At 40.5% G+C, this 19,303-nt stretch overlaps 1 protein-coding gene across 2 annotated transcripts in view; it reads right to left on the bottom strand.

Moving 5' to 3' along the window:
* The window catches only part of PGM5 (phosphoglucomutase 5), a 183,780-nt gene that overhangs the window by 27,683 nt on the left and 136,794 nt on the right, over window positions 1–19,303 (bottom strand). For both annotated transcript variants that reach the window (XM_005581869.4, XM_045373149.2), the window contains one exon: window positions 6,168–6,302. In XM_005581869.4, the coding sequence (XP_005581926.1) occupies window positions 6,168–6,302 (135 nt within the window). The remainder of the gene's footprint in view (window positions 1–6,167; window positions 6,303–19,303) is intronic.

The raw sequence follows: 19,303 nt of genomic DNA, 5'->3' as shown, positions 1-19,303 counted from the left end.
TTTGTTATAAGAAAGAGTTAGTTTGAACCTCCAGTCCAGAAACTACCCACTCCATGAATCTGAATTGCTCCCTGACTCAGTTTCCTTTCCTGCAAAAGCAGGATAATTCTGCCATGGGGCCACTGGAACGATGAATAAGATAAAGGATGTTTCTAGAATGGAGCCTGCATATTGCAGGGACCTTAAAAATGGCATTTATTTTATTCAAAACCTCAGTCATAGGAGGAAACCCGATGATAGCACAAACATTCATCCTGAATACAGAATATTTCAGCTTCTTGTGTGATATAATTGGGCTGAGATATTCCAAAGTAATTAATGGTCAATATTGCAATAATTTGGCAAAACTACATTGGGCATTTACCACATACCAGGTGCACTGGGGCTACAGGGAACTAATCTGACAAAGTCCCAGCCTCCTGGTGCTTCCATTCAACTGGGTGGAAACAGACAATAAAATAGAATAAACAAATATATATAGATAAATATATATACATATATGTAAGATGAGGATAAATGCCATGGAGAAAGCAAAGCAGGGTAGGGAGGTAAGAAGTACCTGCATGTGAGGGCTATTTTATATCAGGTGGCCAGGGACACCCTTACCAAGAAGTAAGGAGACAAGTCATGCAGATGTCGGAAGGAAAAGCATTTCAGGCAGAGGGAACAGCCATCATAAATAACACAAGGCAGAGTGTTCTCATCATGTTCACCAAACAGCAGTTGGAGTGGAGAGAGAAGCGGGAAAAGAGATAGGAAATGAGGTCAGAGGGAGAAGGGGGCCATTTCCAGTATGTCGTTCAAGATCACGGTAAGGGTTTGGGCTCTTCTCTGAATGAGGTGGAGGGGAGGATTTTAGCAGAGCTATGAGGTGGTCTAACATGTTTCAGGAGAATCACTCTGATTGCTATGCTGAGAACAGGGTGGGTAGAGAATGGGCAAGTGTGGAGGGAAGGAGACCAGTTAGGAGACTATGTACTGTGCTAGAGAGAACAGTGCTTGGCCCTGGGTGGAAATGGTGGAGGTGGTAAGATGGGGTCAGATTCTGGGTGTGTTTTGGAGGTCACATTGATAGGATTTACTCTTGAATGAGAAGGACTGAGGCATGAAAGAGAGGAAAGAAGAAGTCAAGGCTGAATCCTAGGGTTTTTTGGCTTAACCATTTGGAAGAATGGAACTGCCATTTACTGAGATGGAGAAGAATGAAATAAGCAGGATGCTGGAGTTTGTTTTGGAGGCGTGCACAGGAGGCTGGTGGGAATTCAGTGTTGCACATGTCAAGTTGGTGATGTCTATAAGACATTCAAGTGGAATCCAATAAGCAACATAAATAGAAGTCCAGGAGACAGAGATCAATGTGTGGAACGGTATTAAAAACAGGTGCCGCTCATTCTACAGTTTTAAAGAATTCAAGGTCCTGCTGCTAGCACTTCACAGTTCACTTAGCTCTTTGCTATTCAACGGATGGCTCCTGGACCAGCAGCAGGGAGGCTTCTAACAAGGCTTGTAACAAGCCTGGGAGCTTGTTAGAAATGCAAAATCTCTGGCCCTCCTCATACCTGAGTCAGAATCCACATTTTAACACATTCCCAAGGTGATTGACCGGTAATTAAAGTTTGAGATGCACTTGTCTAATTAATATCATCCGGGAAACTTTTAAACATCTACAGGTCCCACCTCAAAACAATTAAAGTAGAATCTCTAGGACTGGGACCAAAGCATAGGTACTTTCACCAAGTTGCCCGAGTGGTTCTGATGTGCAGCCTGGGCTGAGAACCACTGAGCTGACTCTTCTCATTTCTGTATGTTCCCTCTTTCAAGTTTCGTTGCTAGTGTTCTTAGAAAGCCATCTCCACAGAGATATGCAGTTCTAAGAGAGGATGCACGCTGGTAGCTAGAGTAATCATGTCTCTTGGTTTATTGGGGACAATCTAAACATAATTACAGTTATCTTTCACTCACAAAAGTACAGATCCCCAACTTTTGCTAGTTCTACTTAATGATTTTTCAATCTTATGATGGTGTGAAAGCAATACACATTCAGTAGAAACCGTACTGTGAGTCCCTATACGACGATTTTTTCACTTTCAGTATAGGATTCAATCCATTTCATGAGATATTCAGCACTTTATTATAAAATGGGGTTTGTGTTAGATGATTTTCCCCAACCATAGGTTAATGTATGTTCTGAGTTTGTTCAAGGTAGGCTGAGCTCAGCTCTGATGTTCCGGAGGCGAGGTGTATTCAATGCGTTTTCAACTTATGATGGGTTTATTGGGGTGTAACTCTGTTGTAAATCTAGGAGCATCTGTATTCTGGTTTAGATTACAAATCATATATTCTCCCTATGTAAAACAAAATGGCTCTATACTTTATTTCTGGATTACAAAGTCTTATTAAGAACAGGTAGAACACAATGACAGATGACCTTTGGTTTGACAGGTGAATAAATATGAGGGACCTGGTGCTTAGGTATTAGTCGTTAAAGCCTTCTAGGTACAGCTTATCAAAAACACATACTTAAAGCCGGGTGTGGTGGTTCACACCTGTAATCCCAGCACTTTGGGAGGCCGAGGCAGGTGGATCACTTGAGGTCAGGAGTTTGAGACCAGCCTGGCCAACATGGGAAACCTTGTCCCTACTAAAAATACAAAATAAGCCGGGGATGGTGGCAGGCATCTGTAGTCCCCGCTACTCAGGAGGCTGAGGCAGGAGAATCCCTTGAATCCAAGAGGTGGAGGTTATAGTGAGCTGAGATCATGCCACTGCACTCCAACCTGGGCGACAGAGTGAGACTCTGTCTCAATAAAACAAAAACAAACAAATATTTAAATTCCTCAATTTTCAGGATGACTGGGGGAAAATCAGGCCCCTCCCGAGGACTGGGGTGCCATGGGGTGTGACTGTATTCTGCAGTGAAAGTACTAAAGCCAGGGGTTGATTAGCCACAGGCTGATTATCAGTCTGTGATTTTCCTAGCCCTTAACAAAACTTCTCCTTCCTTTTCCTTTTGGATCTTCTATTGTTCCTTAACTACTCCACCCACAGGCTGAAAGGGACAAGGGAAGAAGGTCAACGAGAAGCTAATTTAGCAGCCCTGCTAATAAATTGGATGGGAAATAAAATGGAAACAATTGTACTGTTTCTGGTTACCTGTGATTTTAAACGCTTTTGGCTCATTCCTTTTTCCAAATGATTACCAGCTGGTTTGAGGGTTCATTGAAGGCCTAGTGATTGCTGATAAAATTAAAATAAACTTGTATTTTAAAAACTAGGTAGTCTTCCAGCAACAAGCCTTTGGAAGCTTTCCTTCCTGATTTACCAAGGACACAGAGTGGGATCAGGGCAAGCACCTGCTCATTTCATCAGGGCCCTCCCCGGCCCATTCTCTCCTTACCACCAATTTGTAGGCACACATGGATAGAATTTTAAAACAATATTTTTGATGTAGATAAGAAATTATTTGACATTAACTTAAAACAAATAGCATAATCACTGTTCTACAAAAGGATGCAAATGGAAAATCTACATGTGAAGGTATGGTCTAAATGCATATAGATTATATCACAAGTTTTCCTAATTGCATCACTAGGATTGTTATGAGTACGTCTGCAAGGCAATCAGTGTAAATGTTTAAAATATGCTCTGTTCACATGTGTTCAAAATGTCTGGAAAAGAAACTATCCATGGGCAAAGTAAAATAGCCAGATGCTAATAAGCCAGTTGAAGGGAACTCTCTGTTCTCTTGCAAAATAATTTGAGTGTAGATGGCTATTGAGTTAGCATGGGTAAAACATTAAAAACTCCCTGTTGAATTGGAACAAGATTCACAATGGAATCTTTGCAGATTAGAGAAGGTGGAAGGGGTTCTTTCTGTAGCTGAGAAAGCAACACAAGCAGGTCTTTCCAGTCAGGCCCTGATCAGGAATAACACTAGCGGCTTCAGGAGTACATCTTACTTTGATCTCTGTTCACAGTTAATCAAAGGCTTTTTGGAAGGCAGAAGCAGGTGGTCCTGGAAAGCAACCTTATAAGGAGCCTCCAAAATGCTCCAACTTAAAGGCTTAGGTAGAGTTCAGCAGTAATTAAGACAGGTTGGCCTGCTGAGAGAATCTTGCTTTCCCTTAGGTGGTTAGATTTCTTTTAAAGTCTTACTCTATGATATATCCTGACTCAAAGCTATTATGCAATAGGGCTTAAGTTGGTGAGTGAATGATGTATGGTATTTTAACAAGGAGTTCTATTTTAATATAAAACTTTTAGCTAGATCATGTGCTACATCCTTGGGGGCCCATCTAGCCAGGTCTAGGAAAACTCTTGTTTCTGAGGAGAAGGGAGGGCAAATCAGCAATTGCAACAGGAACGTCAGTGAAGGGATTCACCAACCCTTCAAAGTGGCAAATTCTTTCCACCAACAGGATGAGAAATGTGCAGTCATGGGGACCAAAACCAGCATGACTTATGTTTCCTTTACTCACACGACCTTCTAAGAGTAAGCCGATGGAGGTTTTCAGCTTCAAAGGAAGCCTGGGCGGGGGGGCGGGGTGGGTTGGAGGATCAAAAGCACTGCTTTTGTGGACTGCCTCAGGGAGGGACTCATGTGTGCATAGGATTGTTGTGACACTTGTCTAATGGCCTGGTCTCAGTCCAGCGTGGAAGGTAAATAAAAATAAGCAAATATCACAACCACTTACCCTGTGCAAATAGGGAAAAGAATGTTGAGGAAAAAATAGCCCGGAGTCAGAGTGAGTCAGAGTTGGTGAGGCCAGGAATATCATTCCTCACCCTGTACGTAGCTCTGGACTTTTAGGCCCCTGCTTTAATCTCCCTCCCCAACATGAGATGTAGAATAGTGTTTTATTCGGAAAGACAGGGTAAGCCTCAAATTCTTGCATGATTTGGTACTATCTTGGGCGAAATGTACTCACTAACAAATTATTTTGGCAGAGTTTGGCCCATCCCCTGCATGGAAGGGCTATGATCCTGAGAGGAAAAGCCAAGGTCTTCATGCTGGCCACATGCTTTGCCCACTCATGCTCTTGGTTAACCCTGAGAACAGCTCTCAGCCCCCTCCAGCCTCTCCTGTCCCATCTAGGATGATTTTACTCCAGGCAGATCTCCTGGCTGCAGGGGTAGGTGTAAGGATCTTAGCACCCATTATTACCAAGTTCTTTGAGACTCTCCAAAGAAACCGACCATGAAAAAAAAAACACAACAACAAACAAAAAACAAAACAAAAACAAAACACTAAACTACTGACAAAGAAAGAAGACCCTCCCAGGTATCTTACTCCATCAGGGCAAATTATAGCTAGAAATTCTGAGCACCTCTAAAATCAGTAGCAGTGAGTATTTCTCTGTTTCTCTACTTTTCCACAAAGGAAGTATGGCAGGTAGAACAAATGTTTTCATCTCAAAAAATCATCTTATCAAGGACCTTACTTTGAAACCTGGATTGAAGACCAAGAAGGCAGGAGCAGCCAGCTGTATAGCTTGAAGTACCCAACATTAGAGTGGGTTGTTTCTGGTATTAATTAATGTTGCCTGGAGCGTTAATGCATATGGGAGTAGAGAGGCTTATGGTTGTGTTATTTATGATTTTTCCGAGTTCTTAATTGGCCTTATTGTTGAAAACATGAGAAGATTTTGCCAAGCACAATCTAGGTTAGCCTTGTTAATGTCCTTCCTTAACTTAAAAAGCCACCGATATCCTCTCCTCTCAAAGTAGACAATATAGTAATCTCAGAGACAGATCCCATCTGTATTGGCACCTCAAGGTCATGGTCCAAATATCTGGAGATTCAGAATTTACATGAGCATAGTCAAGGCTCTGAGAGTTTCACCAGTTTGACTCTAACGCTAAATTTCCTTGTCTATAAAAGGTGCCTTTTCTTTACCCCAATTAACAAAGCACTGAACATCAAGAGAGGACAGTTGTTTGGGACATGCTGGTCTAAACAGATTACAAATCGATGCGAGAGAGCAATTTTTCTGTTTCAAACACTATAATGAATGAATTAAACTTGCTTGGAGTTGCACCGAGCTTGTCCTCCAGCTGAAATTATCACCTACCTTTCCAGAAGGTAAAATAGCCCTATTAAAGCCCCATGGAGCTAAATTTGCCAGGAGCTGCGAGACACACTGCTGGGAGCACAACTGTTTCTGTACCTGTGGCTCCTGGTCATGGCCGCTGGGGTCCCTCTCGTAGCTCTCTGCGTACAGTCTGAGGGTGGCCCGCACACCACTGGAGGAACTGAGCCGGAAGATGAGCCGTGACGCATCCGAGAAAATGATCCTCAGGCCCTGAGACCGAGAACATCCAGAATGGAGCAGTGAGCAAATGAATACACAAGTAATAATCATTAATACCTGTTATAGAAATCAGCATGTTTTTATACCTCAACACAATCAGAATCAAGACTATTTATATATTGGCTCTGGACACAGGGCATGTGATGAACCTACTTAGAGTTACCCATTTGTCTCTTTATTCTACTTCCATTGCTTTGTGGTTAATGTGGGGAAAGAGGAGCAACGCTGTGAACAAGATACTCGAGTTCTCTTGGGCTGGTGATATGGGAATCAGAAAGAAGTGGAAGTCACAAGGATGAAATGATATTCAATAAATATTCCTAGGGCCAAAGTTTGTCCCTTGTAAATCTGTGGATGCAGTGAAAGTAGGCAATTTGTCTATTACAGTAAGATGGATTGCCCATATTAAAGTTACCCCGGCATGAGGTTAGGCTGCAGGTTCCTCTGCTGGCAAGGGAACCCTCCAGTGAAGTGCCCGGGGCTGGAGCCTCAGCTAGGCTCTGAGGGTTGCCAAGTACACTGCCATCCTTTTGTCTCTGTCCTTTCTTCCATCAATCAAGAAAAATGACAAGTCTCAATTATTTTAGGAGGTTTATTTGCCAAAGTTAATGACGCACACCTGGGAGACAGGTCTATGCCTTTCTCCGAAGATGATTTTGAGGGCTCCAAATTTAAAGCGGAAAGGGCAAGATATTGAGAAGTACACAATTTTCATGTAAGAGGTGGGTAGGGAAAAATAGTCATTCATGCCTTTGTCTGGTTCATTGAAGCTGCATTTTTTTTTTTTTTTAAACATAAGATGACACGGACAAAGGAGGCAGAGGAAAATTGCAGGGAATCTGCATTTTACATAAGATAACAGACAAAACTGGGCCAGGGGGAACAATCAGATGTGCATTTATGTCTGGCAGACCAGGGGTGGCTGCACCTATAAACTATCAATTTGCATTGTCATGGTGAAATTTTAATAGAAAATTTACTCTAGAGTAAAGATCTAGTAGCTCACCAAGAATTCCCTTGTGGGCAAAGCATGGGGGAGGCACTTAGCTTTCATCTTGTAGTCATCTTATTTAGGAACCAAAAGGGGGAGGCAGGTTTGCATGACCCAGTTCCCAGCTTGAATTTTCCCTTTGGCTTAATTTGTTTGGGGGTTCCAAGACTGAATTTCCTTTCACACTTCTTACGACTTCTTCTTTGGCCTGACCACCAGAGTGGGGTGGGGTCAGAGCTGTGGCCTCACCTACTAGTGCTGCCTAGGATTAATTCCTCATTGGCTCAGCACAGCTCCATTCGCTATATATCTCTTCTCAGTAGAGGCAGGGATATTGTAAAATTATGACCATAAGATCATACTGTGACTTCTGTTGAAGGAAATGAGTTCTCCTAAGACAACTGATAAGGTAACTCTTGTAAATAAGCAAATTGGCAGGGGCCAGGGGAAGGAAGAGGAGGGAACAAAATAATATATCTGGTGACTTGTTATTTTGGAAAACTTAGATGTCTCAGGAGACATTGATATCAGGCATTCTCCCAAAGCAATTTATCCTTGAAATTTCTCTGGCCTCAAGTCCTGTTTAAGAATAAGCCATTTGCTCCTGAATGACTACTGGGTACATAACGAAATGAAGGCAGAAATAAAGATGTTCTTTGAAACCAATGAGAACAAAGATACAACATACCAGAATCTCTGGGACACATTTAAAGCAGTGTGTAGAGGGAAATTTATAGCACTAAATGCCCACAAGAGAAAGCAGGAAAGATCTAAAATTGACACTCTAACATCACAATTAAAAGAACTAGAGAAGCAAGAGCAAACACATTCGAAAGCTAGCAGAAGGCAAGAAATAACTAAGATCAGAGCAGAACTGAAGGAGATAGAGACACAAAAAACTCTCCAAAAAATCAATGAATCCAGGAGTTGGTTTTTTGAAAAGATCAACAAAATTGACAGACCACTAGCAAGACTAATAAAGAAGAAAAGAGAGAAGAATCAAATCGACGCAATTAAAAATGATAAAGGGGATATCACCACCGACCCCACAGAAATACAAACTACCATCAGAGAATACTATAAACACCTCTACACAAATAAACTGGAAAATCTAGAAGAAATGGATAATTTCCTGGACAATTACACTCTTCCAAGACTAAACCAGGAAGAAGTTGAATCCCTGAATAGACCAATAGCAGGCTCTGAAATTGAGGCAATAATTAATAGCCTACCAACCAAAAAAAGTCCAGGACCAGATGGATTCACAGCTGAATTCTACCAGAGGTACAAGGAGGAGTTGGTACCATTCCTTCTGAAACTATTCCAATCAATAGAAAAAGAGGGAATCCTCCCTAACTCATTTTATGAGGCCAACATCATCCTGATACCAAAGCCTGGCAGAGACACAACAAAAAAAGAGAATTTTAGACCAATATCCCTGATGAACATCGATGCAAAAATCCTCAATAAAATACTGGAAAACTGGATTCAGCAACACATCAAAAAGCTTATCCACCATGATCAAGTGGGCTTCATCCCTGGGATGCAAGGCTGGTTCAACATTCGCAAATCAATAAACATAATCCACCATATAAACAGAACCAAAGACAAGAACCACATGATTATCTCAATAGATGCAGAAAAGGCTTTTGACAAAATTCAACAGCCCTTCATGCTAAAAACGCTCAATAAATTCGGTATTGATGGAACGTACCTCAAAATAATAACAGCTATTTATGACAAACCCACAGCCAATATCATACTGAATGGGCAAAAACTGGAAAAATTCCCTTTGAAAACTGGCACAAGACAGGGATGCCCTCTCTCACCACTCCTATTCAACATAGTGTTGGAAGTTCTGGCTAGGGCAATTAGGCAAGAGAAAGAAATCAAGCGTATTCAGTTAGGAAAAGAAGAAGTCAAACTGTCCCTGTTTGCAGATGACATGATTGTATATTTAGAAAACCCCATTGTCTCAGCCCCAAATCTCCTTAAGCTGATAAGCAACTTCAGCAAAGTCTCAGGATACAAAATTAATGTGCAAAAATCACAAGCATTCTTATACACCAGTAACAGACAAACAGAGAGCCAAATCAGGAATGAACTTCCATTCACAATTGCTTCAAAGAGAATCAAATACCTAGGAATCCAACTTACAAGGGATGTAAAGGACCTCTTCAAGGAGAACTACAAACCACTGCTCAGTGAAATAAAAGAGGACACAAACAAATGGAAGAACATACCATGCTCATGGATAGGAAGAATCAATATCGTGAAAATGGCCATACTGCCCAAGGTAATTTATAGATTCAATGCCATCCCCATCAAGCTACCAATGAGTTTCTTCACAGAATTGGAAAAAACTGCTTTAAAGTTCATATGGAACCAAAAAAGAGCCCGCATCTCCAAGACAATCCTAAGTCAAAAGAACAAAGCTGGAGGCATCACGCTACCTGACTTCAAACTATACTACAAGGCTACAGTAACCAAAACAGCATGGTACTGGTACCAAAACAGAGATATAGACCAATGGAACAGAACAGAGTCCTCAGAAATAATACCACACATCTACAGCCATCTGATCTTTGACAAACCTGAGAGAAACAAGAAATGGGGAAAGGATTCCCTATTTAATAAATGGTGCTGGGAAAATTGGCTAGCCGTAAGTAGAAAGCTGAAACTGGATCCTTTCCTTACTCCTTATACGAAAATTAATTCAAGATGGATTAGAGACTTAAATGTTAGACCTAATACCATAAAAATCCTAGCGGAAAACCTAGGTAGTACCATTCAGGACATAGGCATGGGCAAAGACTTCATGTCTAAAACACCAAAAGCAACGGCAGCAAAAGCCAAAATTGACAAATGGGATCTCATTAAATTAAAGAGCTTCTGCACAGCAAAAGAAACTACCATCAGAGTGAACAGGCAACCTACAGAATGGGAGAAAATTTTTGCAATCTACTCATCTGACAAAGGGCTAATATCCAGAACCTACAAAGAACTCAAACAAATTTACAAGAAAAAAACAAACAACCCCATCAAAAAGTGGGCAAAGGATATGAACAGACATTTCTCAAAAGAAGACATTCATACAGCCAACAGACACATGAAAAAATGCTCATCATCACTGGCCATCAGAGAAATGCAAATCAAAACCACAATGAGATACCATCTCACACCAGTTAGAATGGCGATCATTAAAAAGTCAGGAAACAACAGGTGCTGGAGAGGATGTGGAGAAATAGGAACACTTTTACACTGTTGGTGGGATTGTAAACTAGTTCAACCATTATGGAAAACAGTATGGCGATTCCTCAAGGATCTAGAACTAGATGTACCATATGACCCAGCCATCCCATTACTGGGTATATACCCAAAGGATTATAAATTATGCTGCTATAAAGACACATGCACACGTATGTTTATTGCAGCACTATTCACAATAGCAAAGACTTGGAATCAACCCAAATGTCCATCAGTGACAGATTGGATTAAGAAAATGTGGCACATATACACCATGGAATACTATGCAGCCATCAAAAAGGATGAGTTTGCGTCCTTTGTAGGGACATGGATGCAGCTGGAAACCATCATTCTTAGCAAACTATCACAAGAACAGAAAACCAAACACCGCATGTTCTCACTCATAGGTGGGAACTGAACAATGAGATCACTTGGACTCAGGAAGGGGAACATCACACACAGGGGCCTATCATGGGGAGGGGGGAGGGGGGAGGGATTGCATTGGGAGTTATACCTGATGTAAATGATGAGTTGATGGGTGCAGCACACCAACATGGCACAAGTATACATATGTAACAAACCTGCACGTTATGCACATGTACCCTACAACTTAAAGTACAATAATAATAAATAAACTAAAAAAAATAAAATAAAATAAATAAAAAAAAATAAAAAAAAAAAAGAATAAGCCATTAGTAAAAAAATACATATACCTGCTGCCTATGTGACTGCAATTGTTTACCCCCACCCCCATCTGGTGGTATCTGCTAGGGGACACTATGGTTCCATCTGAGTGGCTTTCTGCTTTTAAGTTTCCCAAATAAATATTTTAAATTCCCAAATAAAAAGCTTCAGTTTCTTTTGGAGTGGTTCAATGTCTGCCACAATTTGTGTAACCAAAGGGAGCTATCTCCCCTACTGGCAACCAATCACTCTGTAATACTGGCTTTGCAAACAGGATATTATTATCCAGGATTTATTCACTGGGCAAACATTTTAGAGCAGCCCTTATGGATTAGGTACTGCACTAAATCCTGGGTATATGAATATAAAGACACAGTAATTGCCCTCCTTAAGCCTGGAGTAGTTTATTACAACGAACAGAAACTGCCTTCTTAACCACCTTATGCTGCTGGAGAGGTGAATAGTTACAAAATTCCAAACGGAGCAAGTGAAGCATTTACTGACTGTTTACAAATCCCTGTATTTCAAATTATGTTCAAACTGACAATAAAGCCCCAAAGATCTCACAATTATATTAATATTCATAGCCTTGTTTTTACAAACTCTTTTGAAGCTGTTACTTATGTTTAAGCCTACATTCCCATTGTCACTACACATGGCGCATGTGACTACATGACTCTGCTCAGAACTATGGCTTACCCATAAATTGATTAAAGCAATATCTAAGGATGAGGTCCTAACCCACCTGTTGCAGATTCCAAGTCACTTGGGGCTGCTTCTTCTGATGAGCCCCTGGACTCAATCCTTTAAAATACCTCCCATTAAACAATTAACCTCTCAGATTCATTTTTGACCAGTGAGGGGGAAATTTAAGAATTCAGGTCATACCAAACTATAAACATGTGTTGTCTGCTCATAACTAAGCCTTTTAAAAATGAAATAATGTTATTGTTTTCCCCTGTGGTTAATTATAATGTCTTTGACTGTACTACATGCTACACACCTAGAAGATTGTTAGAACTTCTGTCTGGTAGCCTGGAATAGATTTCTCACTTGGAAAGGTGATGAAGATGTGAATAGCAAGCATCAGTCACTGGAAATGGTCCAGCATCTTCCCTCTTTCCTAGGAAACCAACCATGAGATGTTAACTGAGAATCCGTGTTGCTTTTCAAGACCATTCCAGGTGAGGAACATCATAATTCTTCTTCTCCACAGGGAATGGAAGGGTTTCTTTAGAGCCAGCCTAGTTCTGTGCTGCAACAATCTCAGCACCATGTCGGCTGAGGGCCCCTTTTATGTGTGAATAGCTGTATTGGATTGCTTTGGGATCTGCATGTTCTTTCAATGAACATAATGAATTTGCAACCCAAACACGAGCCATGTTCTTTCCATCATGTGCCATCACACAATAGCATTTAAACTATGAAGACAAAGTTACCACTGACCAAGACTTGCAAAGTTACCAATTGTTCCTGAATTTCAATGAAAGAATACCAATAATCGCATTTATTTTTTAGGTTATACCAGGGGTTGGCACTATGTAGACTGTAGGTAAGAAGTTGACCTGCCACCTGCTTTTATGAATCAAGTTGTATTGGGGCACAGTCATGTCCATTCATTTATATCTTGTCTATGGCTGCTTTTGTGCTACAGTGGCAGAGATGAATAGTTGTGGCAGAGATCATCTACCCCCCAAGGTATAAAATATTTACTACCTAGCCCTTTACAGAAAATGTTTGCTGACCCCTGGTATAAGACATTACATTATTCACAACATAGAATACTTGCCCTTTATCCCTGCACCAGAAAATAGAAAATATAACCATTTGAATTATCCAAATCTCAGTAGAGAGAAATTATGTTTATGAAGATTGTTATAAGGATATAAAATCCCTCCATTCCCTGGTGTTCCAGCTTCTAGTCATAGGTTCATCTGAACCTGTATTTGGCTCAAATCAATTTACCTCTCACCACCTACTGCTAACATAAATGAGTTTATTAAATTGCACTTTAGTTTTATGTTCTCACTTTCATTGCAGGATGCTACAAGCTATGTCTTATAAAATCTACTTTTGTAGTCACTAGCAGAAATATTGTTAGAGGCTGTATGAAGCTCTGCCTGAGACATTTCTTCAAGAGCCAAGTATTAGGAAAGCCTTTCCTTCCCTAAGGAACTTGTATTCTTTTTCTTTCTGACAATAAGAACTCTGCAACTAACCACATTTCCCTCTTCGATATGGCTGCCAGGATACTTAATGCCAAATTTGAGGTTCAGCCCAAGTGGATCCTTATGACTTGCATGACTATAAATTTTTCTTCTTCTGTTCTTGACTCTACTTTTACTTATATATTCCCTAGTCTTGATTTATGTTTCTTATTTATATTCTAACAACTTCATTATGTGTGTTTTTGCCACCACAAGTCTTGACGAAACAAGGCTCAGTGAAAATGAATAAAACAAGTTTCCACTGCAGTGTTAATCCTAAAATTTTGGACTTGCTGAGTTATGACTTTGGGTTCTTCATTAGCTAACAAGCTCTGGGAGGACAGAGCCTATATACCTCGTTCATTACCATTTTATCCACATAGCTTAGGACAATGCCTGGCACACAGTAGACCCTCCATAAACACTTGTTGAATGAATGTCACTGCATGTTCGACAACTAAAGTGAGCACCACTGCAGTCCCCCTGAGGCAGTCTCAGAGAGCCTCCCTTCACATTTAGCAAGGATCCAGAGGCTACATGAAAACACGTGCACATTCTTCATGGTGAACTAGAGCTGATGTATCTACCTTGAAGGGTGGTTGCAAAAGATAAACTAATAGAAAGTGCCTGGCATAGCATCATCATGGCAGGGCTTGACTGTTGTTTACTCCTCTGCCATTTCTCAAGATGTCCTGAGACAAGGGCCAGTTTTGGCTAAAAACAATGGAGTTGAACCATGGTGGGTTCTTGTCCCCAGAAGTATGGTCTTAGACAAACCATTAGCTCATTAATTGCAAACTGCTACCTATTGGAATCAGTGGGAGGTCTTTAAAAAATGGTGCCTGGCTCTCACCCCCAACATTGTGATTTAATTCTTTTGGGGTGTCACTTGGGCATTAGGATTTTAAAAGCTCTCTGGGTGATTCTAATGTGCAGTAACTAATTGCAATAACCTCTTTTTTCTGGGCCACTTGCCTCATCTATCAAGTGACTGGACTGTGCTACATGTCTGTTATAAGGAAGATCCCTTTAGGATTTAAGGTTTCATACATAGGCTATCACTGCGCTGGGATCTTAGGAGGGCTGTTAACACAGTGAGGCTAATAAATCAACTTCATGCCACTGAGTCCTGAAAGCTTCCTCCTGGGGCCTTGTCAGCAGCAGAACTACCTCTTGAACCATCTGACATTATTATTATTTTTTTTTTAGCACAATCTTCGAAGGAATTCCTGGAGCAACTGTGAAAGAATTCATGATATCTCCCTAGCCGCAGCAGCTAGAGTAGCCAGAATATCCAGGATGACACACAGCCACACACTCAAAAAAGGGAAAAATATGCTCTCCTTTATTAGAAGAGAATGTTAGTTATATGGTGGGGAGGAGGGTGGGTATCAAAAGAACACTTCAGTTCCAGCTTAGTGTTTTCCTTCCTTTTAAGTGCCTGTGGTTGTGAGCTTTAATGATGACAATGGAGTTCTGCTCACCTTAGCTCTGTCCCAATGAAGAATGGTTGTTAAAGGATTTCATATTCCTTGTCCATATGCAGCTATCTCCACACAAAAATCCTCCAGTGTGCTTCCGGTTATCACTGTGGCATCTCTTTTTCTCCCTGGATTTGCCCCCTCTTTGATTTACTGTTTATGAAGAGTCAGTTTGGAAATGGTACAAGAATAGCAACTGGATAAACTCAGGCTAGAATGCTGGCTCGATCACTTTTTAGCTGATGGTCTTGAGTCACTTAAGCTCTCTAAGCCTTAGTTTCCTAAAAAGCAGATGAAAAATAATACAGCCTAGCTTATTGGGTTGTTGTGAGTGTCAGATCAGAAAATGTATGTGAGAAGTGCTTTGAAAATTATCAGTATCACCATATAAATATTATTCTTATGCTAAACTTTTAATCAAAATGGTGCTATGCATGAAGGCTTTAGTTAGTAATCATTTGCAAAATATGAAAGGTTGGAAAATTTAGGGCGTAGCACCATTTTCATTGAAAGTTGTTGGCTTGTGATGTGATGGTGCATATTTATTTATTTTTAAATTAGGCAGAATTAAGGTTGATTTTAACTTTGCTCTGCCCTCTGAAATCACTACTAAACTCATGGATCTCTTGCAATTTATATTATCTTTACCTCTTATTGAACTGGCTTCTTCCTTCATAATTGGTCAATTTAGACCCTTAACATCCTGAAAGAAGGATCTTAGAGTCGTTCTTGCCGATTTCTCTTTTTATTGAAAAGAAAGAAGTTAAAACACTTGTCAAGGTAACATATTTAGTAAATGGAGGAGCTTCATTTACTTCCATGTAGGTCTTCTGACTCTAGGCTTACAATTTGAGGTTGAACCATATGCAACTACTGATATTCATACATTGCTTTTCATGCGAAATATCTGAAAAATATCTTGTGTTTTGTTTTTTCCCAAAGCTGACACAGAGCCTTATGCAGAGTAGGTGTCTGATAAATGTTTCATAAATAAATGTTAGAGTTTTTACTGTTTTTTTTTTAATTTTTAAAATAAATCCTTGTGTAAATCAATACAGGGAAATCTGTAAGTTGCTAAATGCACACGGAGCTGCCAGATGTTAGTTTGGAGACTGTAGGACATGTTGCAGCCAGGCAGGGAAGGGTGAACTGTACATTACCAACAGTTATTTGGCAGCATTGGACCTAGTCAAATACTGACTTAGGATGAATTCCAGGGAAAACAGCATATGGCCCTGCAATCTGGTGCAGTGTCGCATATATAGTCAGTTGGCCACACCAGGCATGTGAACCTGGAGACAGGATGGCCTTGGAAGAGAGAGACTCTGCGAGCCTAACTCAGATGTTATCTCCCACAGGAAATCACAACGATTTATCTGGAAAGCGTCAAGGTGAAGATACTGCTTTGTAACATCTGAACCATATTTTGTAGAAGCGGGCATGCAGCCTAGAAAGCAGGAGATTTGGATTGAACAGACATATCTTTCCACACACACCAAAAAAAAAAAAAAACCCACCTAGAATTACTCATTTTTCTTTAATTCATACAGTTACCTGTGAGCATGAGTTCAAAAGTGGTTGAGCAGGCAGCAGTCAGTCCATAGGGTGCTTTTGTGTGAGTGAAAAACAGGGGCCCCCTCTCCCCCCAGCATGGATAAATTGCAGAAAACCATCCTTCCTTTGGCTGACTTGGACTTCAGCTTCTCCTTCCCCATTAGGCTGGGTGCCTTTGTGCAGTGTGCTGACTGCACAGCCATACTCAGCTGCCCTGCTCTTGGGAGCAGTTCTCACCCAGTCTTTTTTTTTTAAACCAACCAGCTCTCTTGGGGGCTAACAATTGCAAAGAACTATCTGGGGAAGTCAAGGTCAAATGACTCCTTACATGTTCTTTTAAAGCACCCACCTGGAAAAGCCATCCTAGGTGATGAGAGGGCTGCTGAAGGCCAAAGATTTGAAAGCTATTCTTCATCCAAATTCCAACTCTCAAAACTGGAACAATGGAACAAAATCATGCACGTTCTATTTCCCCATTTCTTTGGCCAATGACTGCTGATCCCTGTTCACACAATATCTACCCCAGTTCTGGGATATTTTGGAGTCAGACACACTTTACCCAGACAGCAGCATAGCTTCCTCCCTTAGTTCCTGTGATCATTTGCAGCTTTTCCCTTTTATATTTTTATTTCCTGGTGAAGCTCACCCACCGACAACACAGAGACATTAGTATTCCAATAGAAAGTCATCATGTTGCCATTCTAGAATGCTTACATGTTTGCTACACATTTTAGGACAATTTTACTACTGACACTTTAGACAACAGTTCTAAAAGAATCAACTTATACCAGGATAAGGTAATTCTTTATAACAAAACTCCAGTTAACCAGAAACAGGGGGATAAGAACTTCCTGACTAACCAGAAACAGTGTCTCCCTCATTCTATTATCTTTCTTGCCTTTTTTATAATTTGAGATGAGATCTCACAGTGTTGCCCAGGCTGGTCTTGAACTCTTGGACTCAAGCAATCCTCCTGTCTCAAGTAGCTGGGACTACAGGCATGAGACATCACACCCAGCTTCCCATTTTATTTTCAAATCAGCTGACAGGTTTGCACTGAATATGTGTTTGGCCTTCAGAGGACAAATAGGAAAATCACAGGAAAAGTGGCTAATAGAAATTTTTTTTTTTAATTCATAGTTTTCAAAATGTCCTAGCACAAGGCATAGTTAGTGCAATACAGAGCCTGACTGTCTTTATTTTCCCCAACCACAGTGTTGTAGAATGAGCACTGAAGTTGAGAATCCTAAACACAGTTATTGTAGCATCCCATTGAGAATGCCTATAAGAAACCTTGGCTCTTTATCTGGAGAGCTAAACAACCCTATAACCACCACATTGGACTGAAGAAAAGCACAGTCTGATAAAACGATTTCACCTGGGCTGCCTTCTACCCATTTTTCAGGGTATGGCTTAGATATCACCTCCCCATGGAGAGCTTTCTAGAGCCATAGTCTAGTTCCCCCTGCCATGCATGCCAAATAAGTTCTTCCTCTGTAATATTGTTCAACAAACTCTACGGTAATTAGAGCTTAATATCAATGTATCTTCCCTACTGCATTTTAAGCAGCAGACAGGAATCTCAACTGTCCTGAATACTGTTGTATCCTCGGTGCCAGTGAGCTGACTGGCGTCTAGTAGGTGTTTGGTAAATATTCACTTAATAGATGAAGATGTAAATGAATCCACCTTTAACAACCTTCACCATATTGGACTAAGTTAGGAAAGGAATATATGTTTATGGCAGAGATTCTTTTCAACATCACAATTTTCAAAGAAAAGGATTTTTTTTAACCCACATCCAATCACAATATACTAAATGTGATAATAGCCCATTCACTTAAACATTTCTGTGACTCAATGTAGAAGGGCTATTTGTGGGTATGCTAACTTTCAGATTTAACCAAATTCTATAGGTAGGTTAATCAGTTTGACTAAAATGATTTCTGAGACTCTACTTCCAGATGCGCAAACCACACTCCAGCAAATGGCACTCCAGCAAAAGGGACAATGATAAATTGTTATGATTACAGTCTCTCAATTACTTCATTGATTAGAATGTTATCAAAGTTGAAGTTGAGGCTGGGTGCAGTGGCTCATGCTTGTAATCCCAGCACTTTGGGAGAACGAGGCAGGCAGATCACCTGAGGTCAGGAGTTTGAGACCAGCCTGACTAACATGGTGAATCCCTGTCTTTACTAAAAATACAAAAATTAATCAGGTGTGGTGGCACACACCTGTAATCCCAGCTACTGGGGAGGCTGAGGCAGGAGAATCACTTGAACCCAGGAGGCGGATGTTGCAGTGTTGCAGTGAGCCAAGATCGTGCCACTGCACTCTAGCCTGGGTGACAGAGCAAGACTCTGTCTCAAAAAACAAAACAACAACAACAAAAACAAAAAGTTGAAGTTGAAAGTTGACTAGCTAACTCTGAAGAGAGAAGAACTCAATCTCAAAGCTTCAGATTCTTCAGTTGATACAATTCAGTTGCTTTTATACAGTGCTGGGGACAACGTCTTAGTGAGCTTCTTCATATTTGTTGACCAGGGGTTGGTAGCATCAAGGTACATATTAAAACACCACATGCCGGAAATAAAATGTGATTTTGAGATTGCCAATTTACTGTTTCTAAATACTGAAATTAAAAAGAGCAGACACCTTCTTGCAAATTAAAATAACTCTAAAAGAAAACTGACTTCAAAATCAGTCTTCAAAGTGTACTTTTTCTCTGAACTGAATTCAAATGGTTTTTTTTTTCTGGGTTAAGGACAACATCAAAATGTTTCCATGTAACCTGCTTAACTTGAAGAGGTATTAATCAGCTCAGAG

The sequence above is a fragment of the Macaca fascicularis genome, chromosome 15 (assembly GCF_037993035.2).
Source record: "Macaca fascicularis isolate 582-1 chromosome 15, T2T-MFA8v1.1".
Classification (NCBI taxonomy): Eukaryota; Metazoa; Chordata; class Mammalia; order Primates; family Cercopithecidae; genus Macaca; species Macaca fascicularis.
Note: the sequence above shows the minus strand (reverse complement) of the source record. Positions and strands in the feature narration are given on the sequence as shown.